The sequence below is a fragment of the Martes martes genome, assembly GCF_963455335.1.
Source record: "Martes martes genome assembly, chromosome: 12".
Lineage (NCBI taxonomy): Eukaryota > Metazoa > Chordata > Mammalia > Carnivora > Mustelidae > Martes > Martes martes.
In genome coordinates this window covers 53,767,923-53,792,041 of record NC_137900.1, presented here as the reverse complement: position 1 = coordinate 53,792,041, position 24,119 = coordinate 53,767,923, and the positions used below count along the sequence as shown (strand labels likewise).

At 42.2% G+C, this 24,119-nt stretch overlaps 2 protein-coding genes across 2 annotated transcripts in view; one reads left to right on the top strand and one right to left on the bottom strand.

Moving 5' to 3' along the window:
• The window catches only part of MOB3B (MOB kinase activator 3B), a 196,624-nt gene that overhangs the window by 2,489 nt on the left and 170,016 nt on the right, over positions 1-24,119 (top strand). The gene's annotated exons all lie outside the window — the stretch shown is intronic.
• Positions 2,606-3,232, bottom strand: IFNK (interferon kappa; the record flags this gene model as incomplete). The annotated part of the gene is made up of 1 exon (XM_080819644.1): positions 2,606-3,232. The coding sequence occupies one exon, from the start codon at positions 3,230-3,232 to the stop codon at positions 2,606-2,608; it is 627 nt and encodes a 208-aa protein (XP_080675770.1).

The following is a 24,119-nucleotide window of genomic DNA, read 5'->3' as shown; positions in this document are numbered from 1 at the left end:
TGGGCTGCTTAAGAAGTGCCCAGAGGCATCATTAATCACGTGAAAGGGCAGTGTTTGTCCCAGTCTACCCAGTAAGGAAAACTGGGTAATTGCAGTGAAAAATGAGCTTGTACAGTTTCTTTAACTTTAGAATTAGCCTCCCCTTCCCCAAATCGTTGTAGAAAACATAGACAATACTGAGAGGTAAAAATGAAGACAAAAGGAAAGGGGATATTATAAATAAGGCTCCAGTAAACAGTCTTACCCAATCATTTCCTTGGATTAATTTCTGGAGCTTAGTATAGCTGGGTTGAAAGAGTTAGTGCACTTTTTAGGATATTTGAGATTCCTGTATTGTCTTGTAGGAAAGTTGTGCCACTTTACCTGCTGTCTAACAATATACGAGAGGATTTTTTTTTCCTGTATCCTTCACCCGGCTCATACCTTATATTATAATCACTCTTTTTCATTTCTGCCAGATAGATGGGAGGTATCCTCTTGTCTTCTTTTGTATTTCTTTAACCACAAATTAGATTAAACATTTTTCCTGTTGTCTATTAGTATTTCTTCCTTTATGATGATGCCAGTTTATGTCCTTAACCAATTTTTTTCAGTGGGGATGTTCTCTCTTTTCTGACTAGAGGTGCTCTTAGTGAAAGCATAGTGTTCTGACTTCTGATCCTGTCCTTGTAATCAGACAATTTTTATTGACTTGAAGTGCCAGTTCTCTTCCCTCTAGCATAGCAAACATTTGGCAAGACTGCAACCATAAATTACTGAAATGACTGACATGATCTCTGGTAGAGTTATTAGGGAGACTGTGCAAAAGCATTAGTAGAGAAATTCTTGGAAAATACCAGATGTATACTTTCTGCTTAGTAGCTTGCAAGCCCCAACATCTTTACAGTTTATGGTGACTTTTTTTTTTCCTTCATTTAGAACAACTCTTGATGAGTTGTTTTTACTAATGGATTTAACTAACTCATTTTATTTACATTCCTTCCACTGATAGCCAGGATACCATAATCCACAACTTTTTAATTTTTGCCTGAAATTCGCCTCTGTTTTATAAGATTCTCTGTTTGGCTTTACCATTTGAGCCCTGTACTTGAATGAACTTTGAATCTAAATAGTTCGGGAGCTTGCTTTTGAAACAGTATAGCAGGGGAGGTTTCCCAAGGGTGGAACCAGGTACATTTGTGCATTTGCCATTTGTGTAGCCACAAGTCATTATGTTAATTCTTGCTTGAAGGTGTACAGGGTTCTGAAATGGGGAGGAGAGAGAGGAAGAAAAAAATTAATTTCAGCTGGATGATGGATTAACACAGATGAAGGATCACACAAGAAAATCTAAGTAAATAATCTAGGTAACCTGGATACAAAATAATTTCTAAAAAGGTAAATGAGATTAAAGTGTCATGTATTATTATAACTAGTCTACTTAACAGGCAGAAAGTGGTCTTCCTATTGGGAATATCCAGTGTGCAAATCACTGTGAAATATGCAGGTACTTCATCTCAGGCATTTAAAAAAACACAGAAAAACAGATAATATGTATTTTTGCAGCATTTTCCATGCCCTTGGATGTAGAAATCAAATAGTATGCAGTAGGAATGAGCTGTGTTTTCTACATTACAATCATTGGCTCCCAAAGGATGAGTGAGAACTTAATGGCCATCTAATTCAACTATCTGATATCACTGAGGATCTTCATTCTCTTAAAAAAAATAAAATAAAATGCCATCCTACAAACTATATCATTTCAAACAAACCAAACTGAGAAGCAAATAGGAAAGAAATTTCACTTTTTTTTTTTTTTTTTTTTTTGAGGGCAGTGGGGGAAAGGAAGGGTTTTAACTCTATGAAAGCTTGTATAAGCTCCTTTAACATGCTCAGCTGTCACAGAATACACAGCCTGGGCAGCATGACAGTTAAATCACTGAGGTGTTACATTTTGCAACATTCTCTCATTCATATCCTCTACCATTGGCATGGTGAAGTTCAAAGGCTGTAGAGCAAAGCAAGTAAAAAATAGCAAAAGAAAGAGAAAGGAAAGAGTAGAACATGGAGAGGATCTTATTCCTTTATTTAAAACTATCTTCTAATAGTTTTCTAATAATATCTTCCTTTATTTAAAACTATCTTCTAATAACTAATAAATAAATTTAAAAAAAAAAAAGAATTTTTGGGCTGTCCTACAAGCCTGCCCACCATTGGAGTGGCGGTGATTTAGGTAATGTTTGCTGTCTCTAAAGTTGGCCTTGAGACATCAGCTACATCCACCTTTCTAAGAGGTGATGCCAACCACCTCTGGGTACCAACAGTCTTAGAAAGTTCTGAAGATTGTTTTTTGTTTTTTTTTTTAAAGATTTTATTTATTTATTTGACAGAGATCACAAGTAGGCAGAGAGGCAGGCAGAGAGAGAGGAGGAAGCAGGCTCCCTCCTGAGCAGAGAGCCCTATGCGGGGCTTGATCCCAGGACCCTGAGATCATGACCTGAGCCGAAGGCAGAGGTTTTAACCCACTGAGCCACCCAGGCACCCCAAGCCCAAAAATTCTTAAAAAGAAGATAAAGGAGAGGGAGATATTGGAGAGAAAGGGAATTTTAATTCTAAAAAATATACCTTATTTCTTCCTGAGTAGGGCTGCAAATTTCTGGAAGTAGTAGAAACATCTTCTGATTTCCACTCGGATGATTTCCCAGGCACAGTGACTGTATCTCTTTTCTTTCAGGAAGTTGTCTATCCTATTGAAATATCTCCTCAGTTCTAGGCTGCTCAGCTGGGGGACCAGAGCTCCTGACCAGTTCATCCCATCTTCTATCTTCTCTTTCGAGTCTTCCTTTTCCTTCTCCTCTTCCTCCAGGCATTGTTCCAAGTACTGTAGCTGCTGATCAAGTCCGATTTGGATTTGTTTCAGATAGTCGCTTTCCCAAGTGGATTTGAGGGTGTACTGACTGAAGATGTTGAAGGCCTGTATAGACATTTCATAGAAGGCCTCCTTGATGTACCTCTTCACAGGCTGGGTGTGTGACAGGATCTCTTGGGGCAACTCAAAAGCTTTGGTTTCGCTCAGGCACTCTGCAGGAAAGGAGCCGCTCGTACTGCTCAGAAGTCTCAGGTTTTGCCAGGTGACTTTCCTCAGGTGGAAATGCAGCAAGTTACAGTCCAGAGAGAGGATGCCAGTGATGAGCAGACCCACAAGGCATGCAGGCCACAAACACTTCCGAATCACATCAGGCTTAGTGCTCATTTTTTCCCCCCAAGCTAAAAAATCCACCAGACTCAAGGTTGACAGTGATGTTTTAGGTATTAAGTATCCCGACGTGTGCCTTTTATACACCTGAATAATCTTCGGTGGGGAGGAGTTTTCTCATTCCTCATTTTATGTTTCTCAGGGTTTCAGCCCCTTTCCTTTGCCTCTGAGGTTTGTTTTGACTTTGGGTGATGCTGACTTTGGAAATGCTAATCTTTTTCTTTAAAGTGAGCAAAGCATTACCATTGCATTACCTTAGTAGTCTGGATGACCCATCCCGGTACTACAAGATTGTCATAACAAGATTGATGCAGACTGTTTCAGAAAGAACTGAAAGTTCTGACTCTATATACTCATCCATCCAACACTGTTACATAAGAGAGTGAGCGATCCGTTAAAGAAATTTATTTACTTATTTTTTGGATCTGGCCATGTAGCCAAACAGCTTCTCTCATTGAGTTAATCATAGACGTTGGCCAAATGACTTTAATTATTTGATTGCAAGGCCACCAGAATATAACATAGCCTAGGTTTCTCCACTCTTGTTGAATTAAACTTCTCTATTTGGATATTTTCTCTTTTTTTATTTTCCTGGGTCTCAAAGAAGATGAAAAATAGAGTTGGTCAGTTGAGCATGGCACTTACTGTAAGCTGGCTTGGTTTTCTGTTGTCATTAGAAAATGTTGTTACTCTCCAACTAGCCTTTCCTTTAGTTAAACCCAAACTAGCACTTCCCACGGCTTCCTAATGTTTCACACCCCTCTGATACCCATCATAGAAGTACTTACTACATATATTACTCTATGTGTGCAGTCTCTAAATAACGATTTCACAGATTTTATGAGGTGACTAACCTGGAAAAAATTTGGAAAATGAGCCCTTTAATATTTTATAATTATAACATTATACATTGATGCAACCTTCCTAGAGAGCAAAATGATGATATGTATCAGAAGACTTAAAAATGCACATGGTCTTTGACTCAGCAGTTCTCTCTCTAGGAATTTATCCCCAAGAAATAATGATGGACATTTTTAAAGACTTCGCTGTCAGGAAGTTTATCATACAAAAAGAAAAAAAAGGGAAAACAATTTAAATGTTCAGTAGTAGGTAGGTGGTTAAGTATATTTGGTCACTTGGGTACATTCACTTTGTAGTTTAAAACCAAGCTTACATGGGCAGTATATAGAGGCTGACAGTATGTTTGTGAAATACCTGCATGTGCATATATGTGCAGAAAAAAAACTTTTTTTTTTTAATTTTTAAAAGATTTTTATTTATTTATTTGACAGAGAGAGAGATCACAAGTAGGCAGAGAGAGAGGGGAAGCAGGCTCCCTGCCGAGCAGAGAGCCTGATATGGGACTCGATCCCAGGACCCCGAGATCATGACCTGAGCCGAAGGCAGAGGCCCAACCCACTGAGCCACCCAAGTGCTGCTCTAGGATACTTCCAAAAGACATGTGGATTTACCCCAAGACTCAGTTCTCATTCCATAGAATAGCACAGAGTATGTGGGAGTTCAGTGTATCATGTTTGCAACCTTTTAATAAAAATATGTATGTTTATATATATATTTATGATTAAACATACACACAGTCTGTAAAGTGCAAAGCATCTCTGTAAGCCATACCTTCTTATATGGCTCATACAACTTCTTACATCTAAAACTTGTTACCTTGGGGCGCCTGGGTGGCTCAGTGGGTTAAAGCCTCTGCCTTCAGCTCGGGTCATGATCCCAGGGTCCTGGGATCGAGCCCCGCATCGGGCTCTCTGCTCCGCAGGGGGCCTGCTTCCTCCTCTCTTTCTGCATGCCTCTCTGCCTACTTGTGATTTCTGTCTGTCAAATAAATAAATAAAATCTTTAAAAATAAATAAATAAATAAAATTTGTGACCTTGTCCTAGAAGGAACTGCTTGTCCCTCTTTGGGGCTTTTAAATGTGTTGTCCGCCTCTGTTACGGCTTTTTTAAGGGCATAATTGTGGATTTCCCAACTTTGTGTACTTCTCCCTGCCCTGCCCACTTAGAATGCTTAGACTTCCTTGCACTTGAGACGGTTCCGTCTTACTAAACCAAACTCAGAGTTTGTTCAGTTGAATTACTGTGCTCCGAGGTTCTGCTCACAGTTGATGGAGGCGGCTACAGATTTAGCTGTTGTCAACCATCTTGAAGGTTCCTCTGTTTTTTGTCATGTACAGTTTTGTCATTTTATCCTGCTCACCCCAAATTTCCTCCCCTTATAGTCGTTCCATATCTCATCCTTATTTATTCAAAACTGTATTTTTAGCTAGAACCACATGCCAGTCACTGGGTGGGTCTTGAGGATGAAGGAATAATGTATAGTGCATGATCTCGAGGAGTCCATGAATGAAGAAGCGGGCACATTCTGAGCATTTTAGCTGGTGTAATTCATAGGTCTTCCCTATAGCATGGGCCTCATCCCCATGTGCTGTAAATGTTAATTGATGCTGATGGTGACAAGATTTTCCTCAAAAAAGGAAAGATGATTGACATGGATATCTTCCCCTCTTCCACTGTTAGCTTTTAAAAAGTTTTTATCTATGCCTTATTTTGCAAACAAAAATACAGAACACCCATGCAGTATTTGGGAATTAACCTATGCTAGAAAAAAAATCACTCGGCATTTACACCACATTCCAATTTAACTGGGTGTCCCATTATTTTACCTGGTAACCCTGTCCACTGTACAAACTCCCATTGAGCTTTTAGAGTAGAACTCAGACATGAAACCCTTCACGGGAAACTTTGTCTCCGCTGGCTGTTCACCTCACAGAGAGGTGCATTCAGTTGTATAACTCCGTGCTGACTTTACTTGTATATATTTCCCTAAAAACTGTGCACAGCGCACTCCCAAGGGGCACCTGTCATACTGAAAATATTACATGTGCACGCACATGTGTTCAAACACACACACACGCACGCACACACACACACACACATTGCTCTGATCAGAAGTATTATTGGATGATCAGTCGTTGGTCTTGTCTCTGTTCTGCAAAAGCCATGCCATGTGAGTATATCTCAGAATATCAGGAAAATGGAAAAGAATGACAGTGTAAGGCAATGTTTTTATCTGCAAATTTGTGTGTTAACAACTGCTCCATCTGTCATTAGTAATCTGTGTGTTGCCATAGCTAATGGTATTTCCATGATATCTGCTCTTACTTCTCTAGCATGTCAAGACATCTCATGTCTTGAGATCATTTATATGTGGTCAGAGGCTGCCCTGTTGTTGATAGAACCGTGTAAAGCCCATATGGGTTACAAGGTGAACAGTAATGGGCAAGACACAATTTGTTTGACAAAATGAAGATGAGACATTTCAGTCTAGACAGGATCACTGTGATTCAGCCTGGGAGCATTTAGTATTATTCTCTGGCAGGATTTATTGCTGTCCACGAAAAGGCAAGTTTGATTCCAAGGTGAGTGTAACATGTTGATCATCTGTGTTACTCAGTACCTGAAAGTAGGTGGTTCCATTTGTGGGGTCAGAAAGTGATTGAGCCCAGTAGAGAGCTCTGAGATGGGGAGCCATGCATTCCTTCCTGGTAGTGCCCTCCCCAGGCCGTGCAGATAATGGTCACCACAAAGGTGTGTGCCACCCTCTAGCTCCAGACCAACCCTGAAGCTTGATCTTGGTGTTTGACTCATTCTCCGTGCCTCTCACACTGGGGTCAGCCTCTCTCATGCTCTTCTAGTCCTCTTGGCTGGTCTTTTAATGATATACCTGATACAGAAATTTGTAATGACTACACGAGTAGTACATGGAAATGTCTTTATAGTAAAAATTTGAACACTTTAGATAAAGGGAAAGCTCTGCTTGCCTGCTCAGCCTCACGCCATGCTGCTCTCCTCCCCAAGATAACTGGTTATTAGTCTGATATATGTCCTTATTCCATACCTGTCTCCCCACTAAACACAAAGTTCTGTGAGCACGGTACAACTGGCTTGCTTGCTGTCCTTTCTTGACTGTCCTGCAAGACCTGCAGTGATGGGGAGGGACCCAGATCACTTCCTTAGATGATAAGTGGCCCAGTAGTAGGGAGATTTGTGTATATTTTTGACAATTGCTAAACCAATGTTATTAAAGTTCTGATGTGCTTTAAAGTTTAATCCTGTAACTTTGACTGTGTATATGATATCATTTGCATATAATCTAAACAATTTACATTATGAACCTTTCATGAGTATGAGGCCCGGGATAAATGGCTTGCTAGACCCGGATCAGACAGATCCAGGTGTCTTTTACAGCACCTGGCACAAGATAGGTGCTCAGTAATTATTTGCTGGATGACTGAAAGAATGAAACTGTGTCTCAGTGACAGGGAAATTATTTGGTGGTTTGGTTCTTTGGGTGTAGGGATCTGGGGGTGACAAAGTTTGGCATTGGGGAAACTGACAAGTTCACAGAAGGGTGGGAAGGAGCTCCGACCTCCACTGCTTTCTCCCCGTGGCTGCTGAGGTCATGAGCACAGCCATACCTGTATGGTAGGAGTATCACATAGTTCTGTGTTGTTTGGATGACTCACATGTCTAACTGTCCATACAGTTATTGAATTTTGTATCCATGGCATCTCTTGCATCAAGACACTAAATATTTGTTGAATAAAAAACTGCCTTGTGATTTCTTAGGATCGTCAAGGTTGCTATGCAAGCAAAAACGAGGTTCCGAGAGCATTCCTTCCCCCTCCCTCCTCCAGTATTGCCACTTCCCTGTTATAGTAGATGCTCCCAGTAGCTTTGTTTGATTCTCTGGGTTTTGTTTTGTTTCTCATCATGTCACCCTTAAGGAGGTCTTTGGACAGACTTACCCTGGGTTCTAGTTTATATAGCCCAGCTTCAGACGATGCACGTAGTAACCTGTGCACGGAAATAATTTTAGCTTTTTGAAAATGATCCCTGGCAAAAAGACATTCACCATGTGAAGTAAATATTTAAGTAAGTAAATATCCAGCATCAGTAAAACCTACCCTCAGTTTTGGGATTACCAGAACAGCTTCCCCCGGTATCCTTTTTTCTCTTGGTTGGTTCAAACCCTAATGGGGCTTTCACTGGATTCACTGAGTAAACATGGATTTCTTCCCAGACCACATCCAAGAGTGCCCACAGTCTGGGAAGAAACAGCAAGAGTGGGGTGAGTGATGGACAGACATGTCCTCTTGCCTTGGATATATATATATTTATATTTATATTTATTTATATTTATATGATCTATTTATTAGAGAGACAGAGTGAGCAGAGGGTGCGGGAGAGAAAGACTACTCAAGCAAAATTCTTCCTGAGTGTGGAGCCTGAGCGGGGCTCAACATGGGGCTTAACCCCAGGACCTTGAGATCATGACCTGAGCCGAAATCCAAAATCAGGTGATTAACTGACTGAGCCACCCAGGCACTCCTATCTTGGATAAATGTTTAAAAGGTAGCTGCCATTGCAGAGATGAGGACAGGGTCTTCTTTTAATTACTGTCAGCTTGCATGCAGTCATACGTTTCCTGACATTTATGAATAACAAAGGCATTATTATGGGAAAGTTTAAGTGGACTTTTCTTAGACTGACAGAAGACTCACATGCCCCAGTTTTTAGAATTTCTTTAGGATCTGAGCAATGCTTGGGTTTGGGGGTAGGAATAATGTCCTGGAATAATGTCCTGGAGCCAGGGGGAGTGGGGGAAGGATGTCTTCTTGCCAAGATCCCTGCCTCTTGGTAGCCTGTGAAGTACAGAATCTAAATCATAGAATGTAGGGTTGGAAGGACACTTAGAGAGATAGACTACTGGGGTCAGAGGGGTAAATTGACTTGCCCAAGGCGATAGTGCTACTTGGGGACAAAATCAGGCTGACATATAGGTCTTCTGACCTCAATACCATCAGTGTAAGCCTTTCACCAGCATGCAGCGAACTCTGTTCTCCCTGCCTCCGCTGAGAGGAGCAGCCCGCCTGCAGTCAAAAGAGAGGGGATCTCGGAGGCTGGGGGCTGTCACTGTTTTGAGGCCAGGAAGGGAGGAACTAAAGCTCTTTCTAGTACTTCACAGCGGCTTCTCAGCTTTGTGGGGAAGGCGATAGCAAAGGGAGAAACCCTGAGTTAAGTCTGCTACCCCTACTGTTTCTCACAGTTATTTAGAATTCTGTAGATAATGACTGGTTTCCCAGATTCCCGGGTCAGTTCAGGTCTAGAGAAGTGGCTTGGACTGAGTTTTCTGAGAGATTCCCCCCACATCTGAAATTAATGTGTTCATGTATTTGTTTACTTGTATCTCTGCGGCTTAACACATAATATATGTTCAGTAAATATGTATTGAACAAATAGGTATTTGTTCCACTATTTTACCTTATGACTTTATTTTAATTTAAATTGACTTTCAATCCGTTCAGCGACCTCTTGGTACAACTGTATAGCTTTGAGCAAGTCACTTAAACTTCCTGTACTTTGTCTGTAAATAGGGATAATGAGAACCTACCCTAGAGGGTGGTTGTGGAGATATAAATTGCTGAGAACGGTGCCTGGTACATAGTAAGTGGTCATTATATGATACGCACCATCATCATTGTCGTCGTCGTTGTCATCATCATCATCATCATTATCATCATCTGTTGCCTGCGGTGTTAGACGCAATGACAAATTCCAGGAATACGGGGGCAGAAAAGCCAGAGTAGTCCCTGTCCTTGCAGAGGTTCCTGGAGGCAGTGATACCAGAGCTGAATCTTGAAAGGGAAGAACTGATGGAAGTTTGAATTAGGACAGTGATAGTAGGTATGGAAGCGAATTACCTAGGAAGAAAGATTGATGGGTCTTAATAATTGATTTGGGATGGGAGGGTGAGGAAATGGAACTAGACCAGGAAGAAGCCCAGTTTTCTAACTAGTTATATTGTTGTGTCACCAACTAAGAGGAAGCATATGAGAGGAAGAGCAGGCTTAGGGGAGCAACTGGTGAGTTTTGTTATGGTTGAGTTGCTTCGAGTTATCTGTGGGATAGCCAAATGGAGACGTTCATCCAGCAGTTAGATATGTAGGACTAAATGAGGACAGGAGGCTGATCTAGATGGGAGAGATAGATTTGAAATTATTAGCAGGAACTATAGATGGTAATTTAAGACCATAAGAATCAGTTGGTTTGTCTAAGGAGAACGTTTAAGGTAGGAAGAGAAGTATGAGTGAGTATCAGAAGCTCACACTTCATAAGCATTGCCTGTGTTTAAAGAGTAGGTAGTCAGGATGCCTGGGTGGCTCAGTCAGGTAAGCATCTGCCTCCAGCTCGGATCGTGATCTCAGGGTCCTGGGATCGAGCCCTCCATCGGGCTCTCTGCTCAGCAGGGAGCTTGCTTCTCCCCCCACCCCCACTCTCCCTTCTTGTGCTCTCTCTCTCTGTGTCAAATGAATAAATAAAATCTTTAAAAGAAATTGGAAGAGGAAACTGACAAGGATGGTCACAGAGGCTTGAGGAGAATGAAGATAGAATATTTTGATTCTTTATCTGTCTGTGCCTCTTTGTCCAGATGACTCCTCATAATCCTCAACACAGCATCTCAGGCAGCCATTCCCATTTAAATTACATTTGTTATCCTAGATCTAGACCTAATCCCTTGTTACAGATGAGCTATTTGAAGGTCAGAGAGGGGAATTAATTCATTTAAGCCTAAGGTCAAGGTCCTCGTGCTCTTCTAGCATATGCCTTCCATGAAATGCATCTTGTTGCCAGGTATGTGTCTGTGAGACCTTGGCAGATGTCAGCTGGATTGAAACATGATTTGGTTATTTCACTTCTGCCATTTGGCGCTATAGGAGTTGGGGGCTGTATTAGTTTCCTGTGACTTACATAACAGATTCCCATGGACAGCATGGCTTAAAATAAGTAATTTATTCTCTCACAGTTCTGGAGTCTAGAAGTCCAAAATCAAAGTGTCGTCATGGCCATTTTCTCTCCAAACCCTCTAGGGAAGAATCTCCTTTTGCCTCTTCTAGCTTCTAGTGGTTGCTGGTAGTTCTTGATGTTCCTTGGCTTGTTAGGTGCGTTGCTCCGGGCTCTGCCTGCATAGTCACGTGATATCCTCTGTGTGCCTGTGTCTCTGTGTCTTCCAGACATCGCCTTTAGGTATTTTTTGGTAGCAGTCTACATAGTTGTTATTAACAATAGAAGACACTTTGTTTTGCGGTTACTAAGAATCAACTGTTCATATAAATTGTCATTATTTCTCATACCCACAGTACAGTGCAAATGTTATTACCCTTAATTTAAAGCAGAGGAAATGGAAGCTTGGAAATATTAAGGGACCTGCCTGAGATAACATAGCTAGAAACCTGCAGAATCATGATTCAAGGGGTAACCTGGGTGACTTAGTTGGTTAAGCCGCTGTCTTTGGCTCATGTCATGATCCTGGAGTCCTGGGATCGAGTCCTGCATTGGGCTCCCAGCTCCACGGGGAGTCTGCTTCTCCCTCTGACCTTCTCCCCTGCCATGTTCTCTCTCTCTCTCTCTCTCAAATAAATAAATAAAATCTTAAAAAAAAAAGAAAAAAAAAAGAATCAGGATTCAAGCCCAGGTCTGTCTGAGGCCATCTTGTGTTTTTTTAGGATCTAGGGTGGTAACAGGTTTGACATAAAATCCACTGTGTGTATCTATGCATTAATAGTTTGTTTCATTCCCAAAAGGATTTGAAGCAGCTTATAAAATATATACAATACAAGAGAATACAAAGTATTTAAAGAAACCAGAGTTGAGGGAAAACATGTGTAAGAAAACAAGATGAAGTCAGTGGTACAGTTGAAATGTAAGAATGCATGTCATAATGTCCAGTGTCATTATTGAAGAGGGTTGCAAATCTGTCCCTGGGCTTTCTAGAAGCAAAGAGGAAGTGCAGGCTGTTAAAGTAATCACAATGTCCAAAAGATAAAACAAACCATCAGCAAAGCTAAATCCTTAGGAGAAACAAAGCTTTTCTTGGTACCGAGTCCTGGGAGACATTTCTTCTATGGGCGTTCAAGAAGAGAGCACAATGGAATGTCCTGGGTAAAGACCCCAGCAGTCATCTTTTAGGACGGACTACCACCACATGCGTTGCAGGGGAGATTCGTGTAACCTCCCTCTGTGGGCAGATGTCACATTGCTCATGGGGAGTTTCTTGGCAGGCGTTCTGCGGGGGCTTACTGACTTTTCTCATGTCGAGTTACAGAGTGGAGTTCTTTAGTTCAGCTGGATTGGGATAGCATGTCTTCACCGTGGCTTAAAGTGGGGAAAAGTGTGGTCACTTGAGAATGTTGGCATTCTCAGGGCCAGTCAGTGTGGAGAGACTGCCCTGACATTTCCAGAGCCCGTGCCCAGATCCAATTCTGCATTTCCTATTATATGTACAGAGGAACGTCTGGGAAACCTATTTGTAGGCACAACGCTCCTTCAGTTCATCAGAACTGGGAAAACAAGCTATTCTGTCATATTGACCCAGTGCCATAAAGCAGAGTGAAGTGTGCGCTGGATTTCCATATAGTCGTCTGTTTGACTGCTCTACTCCTTTAAGGGTGGAAGTCCAAAATGCAGGAACCCAGGAAGTGACTTGTTGTTTTACTCTGCATTGAGGTGACTTTTATTTCTCCTGAAAGAGCTTCTTCAGAAGTTGGATAGCTTAAAATTCAAAGCCAGGATAGCCTTGTGTGATGGATAATGAAATATTAGGACATATCCTTTTAGAATGATCAGTTTTGCCAACTTGGGTATTTTTCATTTAACCATAAGACTCACTGTGTGGAAAGGGCCGAATGGATGGCCCCAGAACTAAAACTTCTTTATGTTCCCAGGAGAGACGCAGTTAAGAGAGCAGAAATTGGGCTTTTTAACGATGCCTGCCAGGACAAGACAGTAACACTTACCGACAAATGTGATAATACAGTTTTTCATGGATGGTCCATTGGACAAAGAATGCTGAAATTATCTGTTGCCTATATTGTCCGTCCATTCATCCACCCATCTCTGAGGATAAGATGCCTGAAACATTACAAAAGGTAATAAAAAAGGAAAAAAGAAAGAAAAGTTCATGTCCTCATAAGGTGTCTAGGTTTCCAGACAATAGAGAATAAAATTACAGGGTGTTACAGGTGCTATGAAGGAAATAGAGAGGGCAAGAAGGGAATTGGGGGAGGTCATAGCTAAGCTGAGACTTGAGGGGTGAAGAAAAGTCAGCCATGTAAAGAGCTGGAGGGAGAGCCTTTCAGGCAGAGAAAACTTGATGGAAAAGAATTGGGGATATTCAAGGAAGACAAAGGAGGTTAGTTGGTTTGGAGTGAAGGAAGTGGGGAGATTGGTAATAGGATAGGCTGGAATGGGGTGGGGCGTGGCAGGCCATGCGAGAGTTCCAGTTCTATCCTAAGCCCAGTGAAGACACATGAAAGAATTTTAAGCCAGAGACTGGTGTGATACGACTTGTGCTTTAGAGAGATTGCTTTGGGCACCCGTTGGAGGAATGAACCATCTGGAGAAGAGGCATGAGTGGAAGCAAGGAACCCAGGTTGAGAGTAGATACTTTGTTACACCAGGGAAGAGCTGTGGGGGCCTAGATAAAAGTAGGAGCAGTGGAGATGGAAAGAAGACTGATTGGAGAGGTGTTTTCAGTAAGTTATTTGGGCTGCATTTGGTCCAGGGTGAACAGCTGTGATCACCAAAGGCAGTTTTCCAGAAGTGCCATTGATTATCCATCTATTTATAAGGTCGTTATTGCATTAACAGCACAGGGTTTTGCTTTTTGTTTTGGGGTGGGTTTTTTTGTATCTTTTATTTTATTTTATTTTTTATATTAACATATAATGTATTATTTGCCTTAGGGGTACAGGTCTGTGAATCATCAGGCTTAACACATTTCACAGCACTCACCATAGCACATACTCTCCCCAATGTCCATAACCCAGCCACCCTATCCCCACCCCCACCAGCAACCCTTAGTTTGGTTCCTGAGATTAAGAGTCTCTTATGGTTTGTCTCCCCTCCCTGGTCCCATTTTGTTTCATTTTTTCCCTCCCTACCCGCCACGATCCCTGCCCTGCCTCTCAAATAACGGGACAGCTTTTGAGAACCAGTGGGTAATCTTATTTGGCATTACACCTTTAACTTGATGGCCTTAAACTAGGTTAGGTCCCTTATACTTTGGACAACAAAATAAATAATTTACTTAATTAGACTTTGGTTGCGATTGAGGCTTAAATTTCTCAGGTTTCGCTTGAGACTTAAATTTCTGAGAGTGTCTCCTCATGTATTTCCTACATCTACACAGGACAAATACATATTCCTTAAATTTTAACATTAAAATAATGTGTTTTTATGATCAGTTTAAACTATGGAATACTATCAGTGGTCAAATAAAATCATACAATTCTGAAGGTAAGAGAGTGACCCTAATCTGTCAATTACTACATATAGATGAGAGCCTATAGCTCACAACTCCAATTCTCACCAGCTAGGTTTTTTAAAAAAGCCTCAGAAATGTCTGCTTGCATGAATGCTCTGGGACAAACTATCTTCCTTCTATTTTTTTTTTTAAGATTTTATTTATTTATTTGACAGAGGTCACACAAGTAGGCAGAGAGGCAGACAGAGAGAGAGAGAGAGAGAGGAAGGGAAGCAGGCTCCCTGCTGAGCAGAGAGCCCAATGTGGGGCTTGATCCCAGGACCCTGGGATCAAGACCCGAGCCGAAGGCAGAGGCTTTAACCCACTGAGCCATCCAGGCACCCCTATTCTTCTTTTAAACACTGGTGCTTAATAGACTGAATCAAGATATACTAATCACTGAAATCAAGCAATAGCAGACTCTTCTTGTATCACAGAAAAATTAAATCAATTAGAAGAATATTCTATATTTCAAGGTGTTCAATAACATTTAAACTTTTGGCACCTTCGATGGTTTATCTAGAGTACAACCTAGTCTACAGTGATATCTTAGTTCTAGATTATTTGGTTCTTTTATAAGCTAGCGTCTGATCTGGTGTATAATGATTAGAGTCACTATTTTATAAGTAATCTGTCAGTATTTCATAATTTTGTAAAACTCTCAGGACCTCCTGATACTAGCTACTTTAACAAACACATCCAATACAGTAGAATGGATCAAACATGATAGAAGCATTTCTTACTTATGTAAAGTTCAGAGCAGAGGTACTTGGGCTGTGGTTGACTTTTTTCCAAGCAGTGGTCAGGGACACAGAAACCTTCTGTCTTGAGGCTCTGCCATCTTCCCTGTGGCTTTCAAGGTTTCAGGGCTGATCTTGTCAAGCTTGGGCAGAATGGCAAGAGCTGGAGGGGTGTGCATGGGATATTACATCCCCTCCAGCCATATCCCATCGGTGGGAACTTAGTTATATAGTCATAAGTCACAGCTAAGTGCAAGGGTTCCCAGGAAATACAGTCCAGCTGTGTCCCCAGAATGAAGAGAGAACAGTGTGATAAAGTTAGTCCATCTCTGCCATGCTCTTGATCTAGAAGGAGAAAGAATCTAGCAATCGAAATGTGTTGGCACTGGTATGAGTTGGCTTAGGGGTTGGGCTAGCACAATGGAACACTTTGTAGACACTCAATAAAGATCTTCTAGAATCTGTAAGCAGCTTTCTAATGGCATTATTTTCTTTTTTACTGAAAAGCAGCAGCAATAAAAGATTTGGGGTTTTTTCAAAATTATACAAATAAGAGAAGATACTAATTTGGTGGCTTTTTCAAAAGCATGTTTTCCTTACAAGAAATATCTTTTGGTAGAAAGATACTGTCATTAACTTTCTTTAGAAAACAGAGCCCATAGCACTTATTTCCCCATGGGGACCAACATGGAGAAGAAGGTCCTTCAGGATCATCCCTGGGCATCAGCCATGCATCCAGCAGAGTGTTGCTAAGTTTTCATATAGTGTTCCACTTTATTGCCAAAAGAATCTGCAGGATTTCATTTTACATTATTTTTACTACTGAAGGTGGGTAAGCTATTATTTAGGTGAAAATAAATGTTTTGAGTATCTTATCTTCTAGATAAATGATTTCTAAGAATCACTTGAGAGGTGAAAAGAGGTGATCTTTTCTAAATGCAGAATCTGTGCCACGTGACTTCGTACCTGGTCGTTATTCAAAAGATATTCGTTGAGTGCCTACTGTGTGTCAGACACTTTCCAGAAACTGGAGCTTACTCTGACTTACAGATCCTTTCAGCCTTGGCCTCCCCAGTAGATCCGAGGGGCCTTGGCCAAACAGCCGTGGTAGCTGCTAAAATAAGCAGTGGGGACAAACCATTCAGTGTCATCCCCTGCACTGAATACCATTGTGTAGCTGCTTCCTGAAACAATGAAGAAATCAACTGAGACCTGGAAACTCTTCATCAAAAAACTGTTTGTTTGTTTGTTTGTTTTGTTCGTTTGTTTTGCCGGTCCTGGTGGCTGTAAGCTGACTTACTCTAAACCAGCTTATATTTATGAAGCCTGTGTTATGAGTGGCAATGTAAGGAAGGCAAAATAGATTAAGAGATGCCCAGTGAGTAGAAATTAAGCTCTGTGCAGAAAATGACAAGTACCAAGACTGGGATGATGAATAAATGCTCTGTGAATTCACAGATATACAGGGGACCCCTTTGGCTGGAAAGACAACAGGGAGAAGGAGGCAATGAAGGGTCAATAGAAGATACTCGTAGGTTTGGATCCTAGTTCTTCCTCTTACTAGCTCTCTGACCGTGGTGGGATGTCTTATCTCATGGAAGCCTCAGTTTCTTTATCTGCAAAAGAGGAACCTTAACACCCCCCCCCCAGACCTGTTGATAAAAATGGAAAGTGCTTAGCACTTCAGTGTGTGAAAAATGGAAAACACTCAGTAAAATCAGTAAATGCAGTAAAAAAGACTCCATAGATAGTTTTGTGTTTTGTTTGTCTATAAAGTAATGATATTACCTCATAGGACTGTGGTCAAGATGAAATAAAATGACACAACTAAAAGGGCTGGCATAGTGCCTACCGTGTGGCATACATTCTATAAATATTGACTATTATAATATTTACTATTATGGAAGATGTAGGTAGATGAGAGAAGGCATCTCAGACGTATAGAGGAGGCCCATTGCTTAGTCTGCCAGGACGCTAGTACAAAAGATTTGTTCAGGTGAGTAGGTAGTTGATGGTTGTAAAATGTATGAAACATAAATGAAGAGCCTCTTAATTAGGGATACTGAAGGAAGAGTCCAGGATTCCAGAAGAAAACCCCATGAGTGATCCCTAAGTATTCTTCTGAGATTCGGTGCTATCTCCCAAGCTTCCAGCAATTTCTGAGAAAGGCTATAGTGAATCAAACATGCAGGCAGCAGAGTGCCAGGTCACAGCTCAGAATACACCAGCAATAAGGCAGTGAACACACTCTTCTCTGTTTTGACAATAGCAACCATTTGCTGAAAGAAGAAACTGTTTCAGTTTTCATGTGGCAATCTGCCTAAGTGTTTGATTTGACAAGTAAGGGAGGGAAGCAAAACCCATAAGTCTGTTTGGTGACACATGATTTCCTGCTCATTTTTTCCCCTTGAGTTTTGAGAGCCGGAGTCAAGGAGAGGGAAAAGAGAAGAATTGGGGTGGGAGGACCCACCTAGCTGTCCAGGATATGAGTTTCCAGGGGGAAACGAGATACCTAAACAATATGTCACTTCACATACTTTGTGTGTACGTGTGAGTCAGTAAGCAGGTTCTGGGTTTGCCAAAGTGCACCTGACGGCTGGTACAAGAGAAGGACTACTCCCTCATGGCAGGAAGCATGGCTTCAAGTGTTGAGCTTGTAAGAGAGGTGTGCAGACACCATGCAGAGCTATTTCCATGGCATTGACCAGAGTTGGAGGACAGTCTAGTGCATCGTTCCCAAAGTGTTCCACAAAATGTTACGTGAGAAGTCAGTTTCTTTCTTGGAGGACTCCTCCAGACCTTTGAAATGCCAGTATGAATTTTGAGTGTCCAAGGAGGGAAAGTATGAATTCTGTATTCCACAAACTTACTGGGAAGTGATCATTTTTGATGTAGAATGTACAACTAGAGACTCAAGCAGTCCCTTGGACAAAGCTGATTCAGGATCAGAAACACCAGCCTAAATCATTTCTTAGTTCCTGCCCTTCCCAGGGGCTCCAGATAGAAACACAAATGTTTGCAGACAGCTTCGCCTTTCCAGCAGCCAAATGGCGGAGGGGTCACTGTCCAGGAGAACACAGTCATTTGGAAGAACCTGATGGTGGTTTGGTAGGGAAAATAATGACTCTCCAAAGATGTCCACATTCAAATCCCTAAAGCCTGTGAATATGTTACTTTACATGTCAAAAGGGACTTTGCACATGTGGTTAGCTTAAAAGTTACGGAGATAGGCCATCATCCTAGAGTATCAGGGTGGGCCCATTTTATTATTTATTTATTTATTGATTGATTGATTTTATTTATTTATTTGACAGAGATCACAAGTAGGCAGACAGGCAGGCAGAGACAGAGAGGGGGAAGCAGGCTCCCCACTGAGCAGAGAGCTGGATGCGGGGCTCGATCCCAGGACCCTGGGATCATCACCAGAGCTGAAGGCAGAGGCTTTAACCCATTGAGCCACCCAGGCGCCCCTGGGTGGGCCCATTTTAATCAGAGGGAGGCAGGTGAGTGAGGGTCTGAGGGCAGAAGCAGAGGTCGGAGGAATGTGGGGTCATAAGTCAGGGAATGTAGGCAGCTTCTAGAAACTGGAAAAGGCAAAGAAATAGATTCTCCCCTAGAGCCTCCTGGACGAACACAGCCCTGCCACCATTTTAGACTTTTTTTTTTTTTTTTTAAGATTTTTATTCTATTTATGAGAGAGAGCACACACGAGAGAGCGAGCACAAGCTGGGGGAGCAGCAGAGGGAGAGGGAGAAGCAGACTCCCCACTGAGCAGGGAGCCCAATGCAGGGGTGGATCCCAGGATCCTGAGATCATGACCTGAGCCCAAGGCAAACCCTTAACTGACTGAGCCACCCAGGTGCCCCCATTTTAGACTTCTGACCTGCAGACTGTCAATTAATACATTTTTGTTGTTTTAAACTGCTGGGTTTGTGCTTAGGTAATTTATTACAACAGCCACTGGAAACCACTGCATGGATATCGGTCTCACCTTTCCTGTGCTTAAAGGTGCATGGATAACATACCCCAGTATTGTTTTAAGACACTGACACTTGAGGGGGAGGCTGGCCACCTACCACTATCTGGGCAAGGGGAACCTGTTTTCTGACTGATCTTCCTCCAGCTCCCGACTCCCCAGGGGCCAAACCTCACTCCACGTCTTGCTGCCCTGCTTAGATATGTATGACCAGTCATAGACAAGCTCTGAAAGAAGTGTTGCGACTGGTCCCTGGGCAGTGATGTGTCCCTGTCACTTGTGGACTGAAAAGCTACCTGCCCAGTTTGTGCTTCAGGTACTTACTAATGTAATACCGTGTGGTAACTGGAATCTGAACATGGTTGTTATTGGGCTGGTGTTCCTTAACCAAACCGTGGTCGCTGAAATGCATGCCTCTTAGAACCATACAAAAATGAGGACTGCATGTGTTTAGATGATGCCATAAATCCTGCAGTGTAATTGTTATAACTGGGCTGGTGGGCAGCCATGCCCTCATGAATCCACTGGATACCAAAGTCTGAACTGTGGCTGGTGCAAGGGTTGGGGATGTGAGTAAACTATGAATTTGAAGTTGAGCAAAGGAGGGGGCGCCTGGGTGGCTCAGTTGGTTAAGCGTCTGACTCTTGATTTTGGCTCAGGTCATGATCTCAGGGTCGTGAGATCAAGCCCTGTGTGGGGCTCTGCACTGGGCAGGGAACATGCTTGGGATTCTCTCTCTCTCCCTCTGCCTTTCCATCCCACTTCCACCTCCCCTCTCTCAAAAGAAAGAAAGGAAAGAAAAGAAATTGAGCAAAGGATAGTGCAGCACTCTTTGTACCCTGTTTCTGATGATCACAGCTCAATTCTCTAGGAAACAGAATCTGAGATGCTGAGATGGAGGTGTATGGGGGACTCCTTATGGAACAAAGCCTGGCAGCGAAATGAGGGCAGCAGAGCTGGGTAGAGGAAGAGGCTGACTGTGATGCAGGACGGGTGATGGTGGGGGGCTCTGGAACTGGGGTGGAACTAAGGCAAGGAGGCTGGGTCTTTGTGTCCATCAGCCAGTCATTGCATGTGGGCTGCCAAAACCACAGTAGATAAAGTCCCTGCAGAGAGGGGGCTCTCTTTGCATCTAATTCCTGAAGAAGCTCTCAGCGGAGAGCTGGCAGGCTCCAGTACTCCTGGTCACAGATGCTCCAGTCCTAAAGGGATGTGGGTAGCACATTACAGGGTCCACCTCACCGATCATTCTATGAATCTGGTGCCATCAGACCGCCAAACTTTAGAGGGGCCTGAGCACTATTTCTAGCAAGCGTCAAGTCAGAATCTGGGGCAAAGTGAGCAGAAGAGACATGCACAGGAGAGCTGCCAGACTGCAGGAGGGGGAAGGCAGGGCTACCACCTTCGAGGCCAGCACTTCCCCCTTCCAGGCCTCCTGGGCTGGATTGGCTTCCACGTGCATTTTCACTTCTGACAGCTTGTTCATTCGAGAGACGTGAAGGTCTTGTGCCTTGGTCTTATTTTGGCCTTGTAGGGCGCTTGGACTTTGAATTGGAACAGAAGAGGAAATAACAAAAACTTGAAATAGAAAGTTTCTAGGTTTGACATTTTATAGTCAATTTTTCCTGTAGTAAAATATAGATATAACAAAGAGATGAGGGTGTTTTCTGTTTGTTTGTTCTTGTTTTTTTGTTTTCTCCCTGCCTCTCCTGCCGCATCCTCCTTTTTTCTTTTGGTTCTTAGACCACACACACATATCAGTTCCTCTGCAGTATGGTTACCCAGGCTCCTCAGTCAAAAAGAACGGGATGTCTGGAGTCTGGCTTCCACCTCCCTGAACTGGGACGCAGAGGAGTCAGTACCTCTCATTCGCTGAAGTGACTGATTAACTCACACTTAAGGTTTTGAGGACAACCCCCCTCGCCCCCCCCAAAAGAGGGGTTGGCAGATCCCTGAAGTCAGTAGAAAGATGATCAGGGTAATAATAGAGGACTTTGGCACAAAGGGCTGACAGCATATTTTAGAATTGCTGATCTCAATGCTTAGGCTGAATGCCAGATTAAAAAAAAAGATTAGTGCACATTTCATGTGATATTCTCATCAGAGAGACTGAAGATGCCCCTGCCTGCAAGAATTTAGTTTTGACGTCCTTGGGGACTGAGTGTTGGGAGGCTACCTGAGGCAGGCTCTGGATCTGGAGAACCAACTCTGCCATGTTGGGAGAAGCTGTCTGGAGACGCTGAGTTAGGAAAGATGCTGAGGGCAGTAAGAGCCCCTGGCTGACTGGCTGATGGCTGCCTGACTTTGCACCTGTGGAGCGGGGAGGGGCAGGGAACCTGCTGTATATTGGCCATCTGGGAACTAAATTTTCCACCAACAGTCCTCAGTTGGCTGAATGGTGTTTTTATTTGTTTTTAAATGCTACCCAATGCTTACCTTTAACCCAGGGTGGGATATGTTACAGTTTTTGAGTCATTCAGAGGTAACGTGTTGAATGTAAGATGGTAAGTTAAAGAGGTGGGTGTCCAGTTTCTAGACTTTTTTTTTTTTTTTTAAGATATTCTATTTATTTATTTGAGAGAAAGAAGAGAGAGAGTGCGCACGCGCAAGCACATATGCAGGTTGAGCAGAGGGGCGGGGGTGGGGGTGGGGGTGGAGAAGCAGACTCCCTGCTGAGTACAGAGCCTGACCTAAGGAGGGTGAGGGCTCAGTCTCAGTCTCAGTCTCAGGACCCTGGGATCATGACTTGAGCAGAAGGTAGACACTTAACTGACTGAGCCTCCCAGGCGCCCTTCTAGTCTCTAGACTGTACAGGAAAGTGAAGAATAACTAAACCCCCAAATGAGGGTTTGGATGTGGAAAAGATAGTGGAATTAGAATGTGTAAATATTCTCTGTTGTTGATATGGTGTAGGAGCCACAGATCGGTGATTCTGTCAGTTTAGTTCTAGGTCCTGTGTGTCTGGACCAGTTGATACAAAGGTTGTTTTGGTTTCAAATGGAGAATCTCATCTCATTTGATTTAATAGCAGGCAGTGAAGTATGACAATAGAGCACTATGCTTAGCGAATGATGCCTAGAGACTGAAGCTCTACCTAATGGGTAGGGAGAGGGATTGCATGTATTTGGAAAAAATAAGAGAGCTGAACTGGTGGCAGTAGAGTGAAGGACAAACAGGGTTAGGGTCCTTGTTCTTTATGTTGAGAGTGTGCTTTTCCTGAAAGAGCATCAAGGACTGTCTAGAGGTAAAATGTGAACTGTAATTTTAAAATTTCCTTTTGCCCAGCAACATCTGTTTTTGTTAAGCAAAAAACAAGGTTGCCCCAAAATACCAACTCTCTGACACTTTCCCTTGCTGGTATATGGATATTACTTTGGTTAACATGGAGTCCTCATCTCATAAATAGCATTAAAAAAGATTTTTTTTTAGATCATATTGCTGTAATTGGAGTTTTAAATGAGGACTCTTTTCATCTGTTCAGAAAGGACACCTGTTTGTGCTTTCTGTAATTTAAATTGCGTAATAAGGCAGCTTTGCAAAGGAACTTTTTGTTTCTCACAAGATACCTTATAGGTAGAAAGTCATAGTTTTCCCAGTACAGGGAACTTGAGACACAGAACGAAACTAAAGAAGGAGAGAGTTAAAGTGACTTTGGCACCACAGTTCTGGATTTCTGGTTTGTGGTATCCTCACTTTAGTGGGGATTTTTTAAATCATTATTTGGAAGTCTTCAGTGGTTCTGAGGTCTAGTCAGGAATGCCACAGCGTTGAAGAACAAGATGCAGTTGTTAGGTATAAAAGACAGAAATCTAAGTGGAGACTGTCTGTATAAGACTAATAAAGGTTGATTTTTTAGGTGAAAAATTCACAAACATTTAGAGCTCTGTATATTATGAATCAGTTCAAAATGAGACTGAATGGTAAAGTTATAATTCTATCTAATGTAAGATAGGTCTAAAAGTTGTAAACAATATCTAAAAAAAAAAAAAAATGTTGCCAAGTTGAAATCCTTCAGTGTTAGAATACACTGTTGGGGTACTTGGTTGGCTCAGTCATTAAGCATCTGCCTTCGGCTCACGTCATGATCCCAGGGTCCTGGGATCGAGCCCCACATTGGGCTCTCTGCTCAGAGGGAAGCCTACTTCTCCCTCTCCCACTCCCCCTGCTTGTGTTCCCTCTCTCGCTGTGTCTCTCTCTGTCAAATAAATAATAGAATCTCAACCAAAAAAAAAAAAAAAGAATACACCATTTTCCTGTACCGACAAACACACACATAGAAAAAACCATTCATTTCCTGCTTTAACTTGTCCCTTGGAAGGTAGGATAGTGGCATAATATGACTCATTTCCCTCAAAAACCAGATGTTGCCATTCTAATGAGAAATGGCATGGGTGGAAAGCAAATTAGTAAATATTAAAGTGTCTGTCCTAGGAAACTATTAAGTTAGACAGTGAATGTGGTGGAGTTATTCATCTGAATATGTACATTGGATTAAATGTGATTAATATTTCAGTTATTAGATAAAGATGTCTTAACCTGACACATTTCCTTTCCATGCGCTTTAAATGAGGATCCTGAGTTCATCTTGCTGGAACTATTAGAATAGTGATTCGTTTACATGACTACTTGCTTCATAAGCCTAACGTATTAATAGGCTTGCTTTCTTAGTCATCCTTTAGAGGAGGTTCTTACGTTGATTGTTGAATCATAAGGAGACAGGGTTCTTGGGTTCCAGCCTCATCCTCTGGCTTAGATGATTTTGTTTTGTTCTTAGTCTTT